The sequence below is a fragment of the Mesoplodon bidens genome (genome assembly GCF_964165515.1).
Source record: "Mesoplodon bidens genome assembly, contig: HAP1_SCAFFOLD_150, whole genome shotgun sequence".
In the NCBI taxonomy this organism is placed as follows: Eukaryota; Metazoa; Chordata; class Mammalia; order Artiodactyla; family Ziphiidae; genus Mesoplodon; species Mesoplodon bidens.
Window position 1 is genome coordinate 389645 of NW_027672498.1, and position 12751 is coordinate 402395.

Here is a 12751-nt window from a genome sequence, read left to right on the forward strand (position 1 = left end):
TACGGTCTATTGATTTTCAACAAGGGTGCCAAAACAATTCAATGTGGAAAGAACAGTCTTTTCAAATGATGCTGGAACAACTGTACATCCACACACAAAATAATGAAGCTTCATACCGTATATGAAAATTAACTCCAAATGGATCAAATATCCAAATGTAAGAGCTTAGAATACACAGGGGTAAATCTTTATGACCTTGCTTTAGACAACAGTTTCTTAGATATGATACCAGAAGCACAAACAACCAAAGGAAAAATAGATGAATTGGATTTTATAAAAACTAAAAAGTTTGTGCTTCAAAGGACACTATCAAGAAAGTGAATAAACATATAGAATGGGAGAAAATACTACAGGTGGGAAGAATAAGATGCAGTTGGGAGGAGAAAAGTATAGTAGTTGCTAGGTGTGACAATCTCAAAATTTTGAACTATTACAAATAAAACAGCCACCCTGAATCACCCCAAAGGGCAGACCCAAGTTATTTTTGCTTTTAGTGTTTATGCCTTTCTAAATCTGAGAAGCTGCCAGGATTCTAGTACATAGCAAAAAGTGAGGACAACACCCTCAAGTGTGTAAGCTTTTGTGTGTACATAGCTATGTAAAGGAAACCAATGCTGGCTGACTGGGGGAGCATTAGGGCGGCTCTGTGACCGCAGCTCAATTTGCCTTCATAGTGTGGCCACACCTCCCACACTGATAATCTCAACAATGGGGTAAATAATTCAATAGGGATAAGGCTTTGATTTTCCTCTTATTCTCTCTTCGTGCTTATGTTCTTGGTACGATATTGATGTACCACGGACAAGCCAGCATGTGAATGTGCTCTGTCTGCTTAAGTTTTATATAGCCTTTCTACATTGTAGAGTCCTTCAGTTACTAAAATCATGGAGCTTGTATTGTTAGATCCAATGAAGTGACTAAAAGAATTTTAAAAAAATAAGCCATCAGTCTGGACCTGCATAGGTGAATGAAGGAGAAACACTTTACTGTCAGAGAAAAAAAGCATACTTAACATTTAGGATTATCAGCCACTGCCGGTTTTCCATAGTATATTTCATTCCTGATTTTATCTGAAAGAGATATGATTACTACCACCATTCAAAAAGTGGTACTTTATTAATTAATAAGCTCTTGGCTCATCTTTGAGGTAGATTTCGGATTTAAAATAGACTACCACACTGCTAACTACTTCACATGATATTTCTCAATAACATAGAGGCTTCATTCAAGAAACCTACTGAATTATAATCACCTGACATCCGGTGATGAATCAAGGTTTTGTGGGGACTGAACCTCATCTACTTTGGGAAATCCTATCTAATAAAAACATGCAAAGTTATAAATAGAAAAATCGCTAGGACCCCTCTCAAGACCTTGGAAGGGACCTATGCAAGTGAGGAGCCCTGAAGCCTAAGGTTCATTGAATTCATGATAAGTCCACCTCAGCTGGGGCCCTTTTCCAAACTTATTTAATGCAGGCAACTTATAAACACCCTAGTAATATGTCATTATAGGTAGTAAAATGATTTAACTCGAGGGTGGCATCTTCCCTTGGTGGCTTGCCTTTGGTAAGAGATGCAATAAAGTTTAGATCTCACCATGGCAAATGTTTCCTGAAGCAAATTAGCTTTGGCTATTAGAAAGACTTAGTCCAAAACAAAGACTTACTATACTGTGACAATCTTTTGAAAGTAACTGTGAATGAGTTTTCGGAGTACAGTACTAATTTATTTACAACACCAGATAGTTCTGATTCTTTCACTACCTTTTTCTGTCATTTAAGAGGAGCACAAATTCCAAAGGAACAAGTTGGTGCCTCTTCCATTACAAATCTTTTCTAACCTACCACCCATTTTCTACTTCATCACCCCCCTCCCTCTCCTTGTTACCCTGCTGCATAGATGCTAGAATGGCTCTCATATATGTTTTCCCATCGACATCCATATTTCTCCTTCCAGTATGAAAGCTTCTTGGGGACAAAGTCCCTGCCCTATGCGTCTTTGTATCCCCCGCACTTACTACAGTGTTCACAGACAGGGGGCATGGCACTCACTGAATGTTTTGGAATGAATTCCGTAATTTTTAAACTGTGATTTATTTATTTATTTCCACAATGTATTTTCCTGTGTTGCCTACATAACTATAGTGAAACTCTGATTCTTATAAGGAACTCTTGGTGTTCTAGGATGTTTAGGAAAGGTGGTGAGTTTCAGACGTTGTACTGACGCTACTAAAACCTCCTGGTGAAGGGACCTCACGAGCCTGCTCTCCGGTGTGCTAACAAAAGAAAAACCGACCCTTGGTGCTCTCTCCCCAAGGTAGGCGTCAGCAAACTAACAAGGGAAAGGAAGGAGGCCGCTAAAGATAGGCATCTGCAGGAATTGTTAATCCAGCTCCAGACACAGCCTCAATGCCTTCATTAACCCAAAATGTGGGAACTGTGTGAAACTGGATTTCTGAACCACAAGACAGGTAAGAGAGTCTTTTCCAAAGCCAGGTGTAGAAGAGCTCTTTACCTTGAGTCTAAAATCGCCTTCGGGCCATTGAACGTACCCACTATCATTTCCTTGTGTCATGAGAAATCAGAGAAGTTTTGAGCTGAAGGGGTGTAAAACCCACACTTCTTATTGAAGAGTAGTCAGCAAAGAAAATATATTGAATTAGGCCGCAGCAAAGTATTTTCTTTATATTTTTCACACTACAGCTGAACACAAACAACGTCTTTTTCCATACCTCAAAGGTTCCTATTGGCCACAGATAATTCACTTCAGCAATATATGCTTTTTTGAAAAATAATATTCTGGGAGGCTGGGGAGAGCCCTGTGGTGGGTGTTCAGGAATTCTTTCTGCTTTACCATTTAAAAGAGCTAATGATGGTTGGGGAAGCACCCACACCCACTGAACCACACCCTGCTAAACTTAGTTCTCTGCAGCTCTGTGTTGCATACATTTTAAGCAGTTAGGAACTTTGCACATGAAAAGGAATCAAAGTGAAATTCAAAAGTGGAAGTCCCTGGACCATTCGCATAATGGAGAGGCATCCCTGGGATTCCATGACAATGCTAATGTGAGTGTTTTTGTTTGGTGCCTTTAATTGACCATGCCAAAGATCAGTACTATGGAAAGCAGAGCCTTTCATATATATGAGTTAAACAAGTCTCTTGGCCTCTTTGTACCTTAGTTGCCTCATTTGAAAAAAATAATAAATGGCTCTCAAGACATACTTTCCAGAATTCATACTGGGCTTACTTACACCCAGCTAACCAATAACTGCATGATTGTTTTTACACACAGTTGTTTACATGTATTCATCTTCTATTTCACTTACAACTTGTGTAAAAACTGCATTCCATGCCAGGCCTGAAACGTTCCAAAGCTCAGTTCTGGGAGTAAATTGCAACCAAGATTTCTACAAAAAAAGACACAAGCAAAAGAATTAGAAAAGTAGATATTCTTTCAGAACATTTATCCTTTGGCAAGAATTCTAATTTATATATGATGAAACATAACATCACTACTCCCTCCATACACTAAAGAAATCTCACTGTGGGAGATATTATGATTTATACTTTCATGATTATATATGTGGTGCATTAGATACCAAATACTAAATGCTCATTAAATACTTGTGTTAAGTGATCTTTATTTCTCTAGCTAGGCAGCACTATTGACACTTTGGGCTGGATAATTCTTTGCTGTGGGAGGCTCTCCTGTACACTGTTGGATGTTTAGTAGCATCTCTGGTCTCTGTCCACTAGATGCCAGTAGCATATACAGTTCTGACAAGCAAAACTGTCTCCAGACACTACCAAATGTCACCTGGGTGCACAATCACCCTGGGTGAGAACCACTGCTCTTGATACTGGCTGATGTTGGGTGCTCAGCATGGTCCTGCTCTGTGCTGGATCTGTCACCTCGGGATACAATGGAGACTGAGCTACAACTTCCGTAAGGAGCTCTGGAGGCTGAGATGGGGGCTTCTGCTGGACTGGAGAAGGTTCAACCTCTTTAGTGACCTGTGGATTTATGGGAAGTGCCAGAGCCAGAGATTTAACAGTGACATTGTACAAGTGTGACTGCTGAGCTTCATTTACCCCATGATGAACACGTGGTCAAACTACAACCTCCTTAAGTGTCTCCAAAGGCCGGGCGAGGGCCTCCTGAGGACTTGAAGTTTCTAGTTCCTCAGGGGCCTCTGAAGGCTGAGATGGAGCCTCCTGCGGAAGTGGAGGTGGTTCTACCTCCACAGTGGGCTCTGCATGCTGAGCCTGGGCCTCTGCCTGGGGTGAAAAAGATTCAACGTCCTCAGGGGTCTGTGGACGCTGAGCAGGGGCCTCTTGATGAGGTAAAGATTCAGCCTCCTCAGTGAGCTCCGGATGACGAGTTTGGGCCTCCTGCTGGGATGCAGACATTTCAGCTTCCTCATGGGGCTCTGGAGGTTCATCTGGGCTCCCCAGAAAATCCCTAGCTATGCTCTCCTCAGGATAAAAGGCATCCATACTGGGATGTAAATAATCACCCTGCAACTGTTGTTCTAGACCCTGAGTGTTTTTTTTCAAATTGGCCTATAGTTCCAACAACAACTTTGGCAAGCCGTCGATGCTGAAGTAGATCTTTCTTCAGGTTTGGGGGTGAAACAATAAAGCTAATTGGTTTTGAGCTCTTACTACCTAGAGGTGGAACAAGTATTTCAAATGATTGGTGACCTTCAGCCTGATCTAGACCTATGTGTTTAGTCTTACTTTTGTGTCGAGGAGGCACAACCAAGGGCTGATTCTGATCCCACTCTAGCACTGGAACCACCTCTGGGAGCTTTTGATGTTGGATTTGCTCATTATTCAGATACGGATGTGGAACAGCAAACTGATCTGGCCCTATAGGCAGCTCTACAACGGAATCCGTGTCCGGGTATGGAGCCTCAGTCTCACTCAACTCCTGATGAGGCGGGGCCAACATCTGGACTGGAGACGAGGACGTCAAGTAATTAAAGCCCCCGGCTTCTGCCACGGGTGTAAGGGCATGGGGCAATTTGGGAGGGCTGTCTGAGGTGTATGAAGACCAAGTCTCTGTCAGGCGCGGGGGTTAGGGAGTCACCTGGACGCAGCCCAGGGCCCACTCTGGAGGCTGAACTGCCTGGACTAGAAGCCACAGTCGTTGCCATGTGAGGAGGAGCCGTGGGGCGCAGCAGCGACACAGAGGCACAGCCAGGACATAACGTGGCGGCTCCCAGGCACAGCGACCCAGGCCAGCGAGAAGCCAGAGCCACATCCTCATTCAGAGCCGAACTGCACCGTTATGCCAGCGCTGCAACGCAGGGCTCACGGTTAGCAACCGTTAGCAACCACGTGTCCCTCCCCCACCTAATGTCCCACCCGTTATTTATGACATCTGTAGTTACTCCACCTTTATTAGGCTCCTGCGGAGATCCAATGCACGCCACCACAGTGAGTCTTTTTCCCAGAGTCCCCAGGGCACAAGCCACCCTTCCCCTTGCAAAGGTGACAATTACCTCCTGCCAGGCCCCCTTCCCAACCCCGCTCTGCCCTCCCAGGCCCCAAACAATGAGGCGGGATTTGGGCTGCAGACCCCAGTGGCCCCAAACTCCAGCAGCCCAGGGGTGGAGGGGGGTTGGGAAGGATGCAGAGCTTCCCGAGGAAACCACAGGATGTGGCATTCTGGGAAATTCAAAAGTGCTAGTCCAGTTCTGGCATCTGAACTCTTCCTCCTTGAAGCTGAAGTCTGAGAGACATTCTTCCTCCCTTTGGCTACAGGGCTGACAAGAAAAGTAGCAGACCTGCAAAATGAGCACCAGTCAGGGTGGCGGGAGGGGAACACACCTTACAATTATTCTAAAATGTTGCCATTTCCTCCAAACTCTCAGTATTCACGTCTCATTATTAATTCACCACTCTGTCATCAGAGGTTACCACTGAATCAGTGATGACTCCAGAACTTCTGTAGGAGGGGTTTGGGGCAGGTGAGCAATTCATTCTGGGAAAGAGTGTCTAAAACCAAGTGAATGGCCCTTTATATTAGCATGGGAAAACTTCCCCCATCCCACCTTGTCTCAACAGAACCATTAATCTAGAAAAAACTACTGTGTCACTTTTCAGAGGTCTACCCTGTGTGCAGACATGGAGAAGACACTTAGAATGTTAAAGTCAGCATGTTAAGTAGTTTTCTCCAAATACTGTAACTAGCACCCAGTTTACTTTCTTCACAGTCCTTTTCATATTCTATTTAATTTTAGTCCTTTTTAATTGTCTGGTACACCTGTAACACCTAAACTCCAAGAGAGAAGGAGCTTCATCTTATTTCCAGTGCCTGGCACATAATGGTTTCTCAATGGAACCGATTCCAAGATGGGCCTCATTTAGGAATGGATCTGTTGTTATAATCAGTTTTCCGAAATCTTTACTATCAATACGGAGTCCTTTCCTCTCACATTTCACAGGAAGCTAGACTTCTTAATGTCCAAACATGGATACGTTTGAAGTTTCCTTGACTGATTTCAATTGAATTAAAATAATTATTTTGTACAGGAAAAACTTTCAAAATTTTTACATTTTTCAGAACATAACCACCTTTTCTTTCTCTACTTTCTTCCCTTCAAAACAAAGTTTGCAACGTTGGGGTGAGTTAAATAATCAGAAAACTAGCCCCAAATTAAGCTCTCAATGACATGAAACACATTTTTTGCTCCTTTTTAATAAAAATCCTATATACAGTACATTAATGTTTTCTTTTAGAAATTACGTTGACAACTTAATCCCTAATTCGAGGCATCCTTATAATTGGTTTACAGAAAGGTGCTTCGGCAAAATATTTAACACAAGATATATATGAGATGCTGAGATCGGGGTAATATACCTTACTTGAAAGGCATGAATAGTTTTAAAACACTGTAGCATAATCACACTTAAGGCCATAGTTACTTTGTTCCCAAATCCCTGCAATTCTATTTGAGGGGAGTTCTAAAGGGCCTGTGTCTTCTCCTGTGTCCACAATTGTAGACGTACACTGATGGCCCTCAATCCTGCTCTCCAAACTTCAAATAATGGGCCAGAGACAAGGCTCGGGACTTGGAAAAGTCCTAGAAATTCCCTGCCTCAAAAGCAGTTTCAGAGTTCACATTTTCCTAAGGAAGACAGAGCTGAGTAGACATGCCAAAGTCTTCCAAATCCTGCTGCTTGTTTTGAATTATGGCTACACTGGCTGTGTACCCCTTGAGTTTGTATCTCCACATACTTGAATTAAATCCTGTAGTTCCTCTTTGGTTCTAGCATCTGTGACGTCTTCACAGAGTCTATATGCCACGGCTGTTTTACCAATTTCCGAAATAAAGTTAACAAGGATCAATTCAGAAGTTTTCTTGTTCTAAAACTTCCTGTATACAATGGTAGCACCCAATAATTAGACATTCTTTTGATTTCTAAAAGCAGAAAATAAGAGCATTTTCCTAGAAGTTCCCTCATCTGACACTCCAGTTTTTATCATAATTATTTGTGAAAAAATATATAAGAAGTATCAACTTTGGTTCCAAAACCTTTATGATCTTAGAAATAAGAACTAAGGAATAATGACATAGAAATTAAAAGCTGTGGAAACAAAAATGTTCAATCACAATACAATGAAATAGGAAGGCATTAGGTGGGGGTCAAAATGAGTTCAAACCTGGAGAGATACCACTGGACTATAATAGATACTTCATATTAGAAGCAAGGCAAGTGCCTACTCCTTGGGACCAAACTTCTACCAGATACAATGAACAAAGCTTTGGAGACAGAGACAGAGAGAGACAGCATTTGAACACTCTACTGGCAGAAACTACCCCATGTACCTTTTGGACAATACAGCTTTCCTCAAGGCAAGCTAGAGCCACCAGGCTTTTGGGTCTAAGGAGTTTGGAGTACATATAAGGAATACCTTGGCATATTAGGGACAAACAACCCAGACATTTAGTTTGGTTCTTAAAGGTTGTTACCCAGAGTTGACAGCTGATGGAGATTCTGCCTGATGACCAGGGAAGTCAAACTTCACTGGAAGGACTGCCCAGGCTGGAAGGCCAAGACCAATCCAGGGTCAACTCTTACAAGCAAATAAGGTCTCTGACAACTTAGCTCAAATTTTCTCTAAGCCTGAAGGGCTGTGAAGCAGGGGAGCAATTCTGTTCCGGGAATCTACTCATCATAAAGTTTCCTTTGGGCACAGCCTGTGACATTCTCACTGCTGTATAACTCGATAGGGAACACAATCAACACTATTCAATAGCATGACCACTTTCAAGGCTCACAAAAACGTAGCCAATTATTATATAAGAATCATATTCACCCAATATATCAGAAATGAAAACTGAAATTAAACTGATTTCAAAAACATAATCTAATAAACTCTCCAACAAGAAAACAACGATAATAATAATAGTCAATATATTTTCTCTGCTTACTATGTTTCAGGCATAGTTCTAAGCTTTTTACATTCATCATCTCATTTACTCTTACAATATCCTCCATTAGGTGATAAGCTGTATTACTAATCCTATTTGCAGATAAAGAAATTGCAGCTTAGAGATATTAAATACCTTCAGATGTCTCTGGCTAGAAAAACCTAAAATTGCAACAACAACAACAACAACAAGATCTAAGAGACAAAGTTAGGACTCAAACACAGGTGCCCAAGGCTTATAATCACTGCACTATTCTGTAAGATAAGCAAGCAATTGGGGAAGAACTGGATCAAACACTTTCTGTATGAACTGTGGCAAGTCACTCTACATCTAAACACTGGGGACAATAATATTTGCTGTCATTTTTCTCATAAATGCCACAAAGAACACATTTAAGACTGCTGCTGTGAAAGCATCTGGTGAGCGAAAGAATATGTAATGTTTTAGACAACCATTATTTTCATCCAATTAACTTTTCAAGTAACGTTATTTGCTCACTGAAACTGAAGTACTTCAAGGACAATCAAAAAGGTCTTACCTAAGGCCACAATCAGCAGTTTCTGGAATGCGTCTGTCATAGCCTTCTGAATAGCAAGCTTCTGGGTTACCTTCCTTTCCATAAGGAATGATAATGACCCTAAATCCAACCAAAACAGATGAGTTTAAAATGCCTGTCTGCATAACTGATTTCTAGGTCATGTGTGTAAAACTAAAAATGCATCTGTGATTCTTAGATCATTATCTTAGTGATTAAGGGCAGGCACAACACTGGGGTACGGGTGAATGTCTCTGTTGTAGGTATACCCTGGCATGGCACATTTTTACTGCTCAGATCTATTCTGGAAGTTCCTAAAATACTCGATGGGAAATGCAAACCAAGAACGTGCACAAATCTCATACTACTCACAGATTTCAAATGGACAAGCTGAGGCTGCACTGCTACAGACCCTGCTCTCCTGTGCGTAAAGGGCTGGATTCATACAGTGAGATAGATTTGGTGGTAGTGCAGATGATCTGGCCTCTCCTCAACCATCACCCACTCAGGTGGATGGTGGAGCCTCCTCCACTCCATTCGCTAACAGCTCTGCCTCTGAGTTAAAACCCTAAGCCCAAGTGCCATGGATTCTAGGAAAAAACTCAGTACCAATCGGAATCCCCTTTCTAGGGATCTACATTAACTTTTTCTGCTCAGGCCCTTCTATAGGAGGCAAAGGACTGAATATTTACACAAGAGTTTATTTCAATCTTTAGACAATGATTTTCTTGGGATAACTGAAGGCCAGAAGACATCTGTATTTGAAGGAATATTTTAGCACATAACAAATTATTAACAACAACAACAACAAAAACTAACTCATTTTCCTTCCTCCTAAGCTTCTTGGCAGGCGGTCACTTCTAAAATTCTAAAGTTTAAGGTGCTGTCAGGTATTACCTAAGATAAAAACCTATATTGTCAGGCAGAAAAAATCTGCCCAGGGCTTTAGTGGCTTAGAAAAGTGATGATGTGTCTGAAAAGGTGAGTTTCAAAAAGAAAGGAAAAAAGAGAAATCCCACTCCCTCACCTCCCCACACACAAACATACTGGAAAACAGACCTTCCTCCAACTTATGCAAAGGTTCCTCAGCCATGACAACTCCGGGACTCCTGCACTCATGGGAGGGCAACACCACCTCTAAAGCACAGAAGAATTTCAGGCTTTGCTTCTGAATTGGTGTCACAATAGCTTCATTTTCCCTTTCTTCAAGGTTAGAAAGATCCTGAAGCTCTTAGGATTATGAATTAAAGGCTAGACTTCAATATATCCTGTTGTTAGAAATAAAAACAAAACTCCAGCAATCCCAGGTAATAGTTTAGGTATGCAATAGCTTCAAAATCAAGTTGGGACTTGCAAATGAATGACTAGATATGGACAACTATTTTTTATCATATACCATACAAATACTGGAGAAAATTATGGACACCGCCATCCAAGTCATTGAGATTATCACTAATTCTAGGTGGCAGGCCAATGCTCACATACTTCCATGTGGAAGGCTCTCACATCTCCTCCCCATAGCCCTGTTCTATTCTTCTCTCTAAAGTCTAGGAGTTCAATGTTGAAAGGAGTCTGGTTAGTCAAAGAAAATCTACAGAGTTCACCTTGATGATCCTTCTTGACCACCCATTGAAACCAAAGTAGTGATTTGCCAATTCTTGGCATCTGGAGCTGTTTAGGGCCAGCGTATTATGTTGAACCGCCTTATGTCTCATGCCAAGACGAACCTAAAGACATAAAAGTCCTAAAAATATCACAATCCTACATAGAGACTTGTTTTGGATATACCTGAGATTTACCAATACCAATTTCCTAGCGTGGTTGTGAAGATTAAGTAGGACATTTTAAGCAATGAGCTCACAGTCAGCCCTAAATAAATGTTATTTATTATTTTCAAGTCAGTACTTTTCTGCATCATTTCCAGGGCCCCTGATTAACCGGAAGGTTCCCTGACCTCTGGTGGTGAAAGTGATGATGAAAACAACCAAGGAAGCCCAGCAGAAGCCTATCATGGGGCTGGGGGTAAGCAAAGGAAGTGAACTGTTTTACTCGTTTCATCCTGTAGCTCCTGCTTGAGAATATGACCTGAAGAGGAGGTAAGATGGACCTGCCACTGAATCAGGACCTTAATCTGTAGCACCCCCTCCCCAAGTTACTAACCCCTGTTAGAAGAGGGAATACCTATACCTCTATAAATGTAAATAAAGCAACCAAAAGAAGTAGGGGTTCATCTGCATGAACAAGCTTCTTGGAGAGTGCAAATATTTCCAGTCTTAACTCTCTAAATAACTTACATATTACTGTGGATTTTTTACATCACTAGTTCTTTCTTAAATATCTCTTTCCACTTTGAACAGGGTGTAGTATATAAATATACTCATAAAAATTCAAATAATGCAAATAAAGTCAAAGCATTGTTAATTCTTTATTGATTGGTTTGTGCATCTTCCTCTGTCACTAGTTTATGAGCTCCTTAAGTGCTTGAAGGAACCATATATTATTCTTTCCTTGTTACCAGAAGCAAGCATAGATCTTGGCATATAATAGAGGAGTAATGGTCTGTTGACTGAGTGAATGAGCGAGTACATAAGAAAATGAAATTACTTTCTCCAACTGAAGCTGCCTGCTGGGAAGGAGAAATGAAGACTAATTTTAAATGTTGAGTGTCGCATGAGAGGCTAGGCCCTGTACGGTGAGTCATAATGGAGCTGTCCTGGACAATTAGGAAGCTTCAGAAGGGCTCTGAGCCCCTGGTAGTAGAGACAGTTGACATCTGGGATAACCTTGCCACAGTTCTTGCTGGCAAACATTTCCCTTCGTGCTACTGAGAAAAACTCAGATACATTAGGCCTTTCCTTCATTTGATTTTAAGAGGTTATTCACTTTTCTGTATTTATAAAAATACAGGGGGAAAAAGATAAGAATTATGTATACATGCCAATGAATAAAGGAACACATAATTGGAACTTCCCCGCTGGTGCAGTGGTTAAGACTCTGTGCTCCCAATGCAGGGAGCCCGGGTTCGATCCCTGGTCAGGGAACTAGGTCTCACATGCATGCTGCAACTAAGATTTCACACGCCACAGTTCAGGAACCTGCGAGCCGCAACTAAAGGAGCCTGCCTGCTGCAACTGGGGAGCCCTTGAGCCACAACTAAGGAGCCAACCTGCTGCAACTAAGACCCGGTGCATCCAAATAAATAAATAATTAAAATTTTAAAAGAACACATAATTAAAGTAGGTAACAATATCGGGGGTGTGGGTAGTAAACTAAGGCTCTGCATTAACAAAAGAAATCTAGGGCTTCCCTGGTGGCACGGTGTTTGAGAGTCCGCCTGCCGATGCAGGGGACACGGGTTTGTGTCCTGGTTCAGGAAGATCCCACATGCCGCAGAGTGGCTGGGCCCATGAGCCATGGCTGCTGTGCCTGCGCGTCCGGAGTCTGTGCTGCGCAACGGGAGAGGCCACAACAGTGAGAGGCCTGCGTACCGCAAAAAAAAAAAAAAAAAAAAAAAAACAAAACCAGAAGGTGCAAAACTGTTTCCTATCCCAGACTCCTATCTTCCGTCTTACAATACTGTAACTGACACTTCAGAGAATCAAAGTCCACACCGTGTAGGATTTTTCCCACCAGTACAAAACACTGGCTCAAGGGCAAGTTCGAACTGGCTATTAATTCAGTTCAGCAAACATTTCCTGAGGCCAGGCCCTGTGTTAGCAGCACTATACGCAAAGAGGAAGCATGCCATCACTGCTTTCAAGAAACTCAGA

At 41.9% G+C, this 12751-nt stretch overlaps 1 protein-coding gene across 1 annotated transcript in view; it reads right to left on the reverse strand.

Moving 5' to 3' along the window:
* Window positions 1-4112: 4112 nt before the first annotated feature.
* The window catches only part of LOC308610105 (RAD52 motif-containing protein 1-like), a gene marked incomplete at both ends in the record, with an annotated part of 29253 nt that continues 20614 nt past the window's right edge, over window positions 4113-12751 (reverse strand). Inside the window, 6 exons of the mRNA XM_081259358.1 lie at window positions 4113-4280; window positions 5510-5794; window positions 7249-7344; window positions 8995-9083; window positions 10041-10209; window positions 10586-10708. Coding sequence (XP_081115484.1) covers window positions 4113-4280; window positions 5510-5794; window positions 7249-7344; window positions 8995-9083; window positions 10041-10209; window positions 10586-10708 — 930 coding nt within the window. The remainder of the gene's footprint in view (window positions 4281-5509; window positions 5795-7248; window positions 7345-8994; window positions 9084-10040; window positions 10210-10585; window positions 10709-12751) is intronic.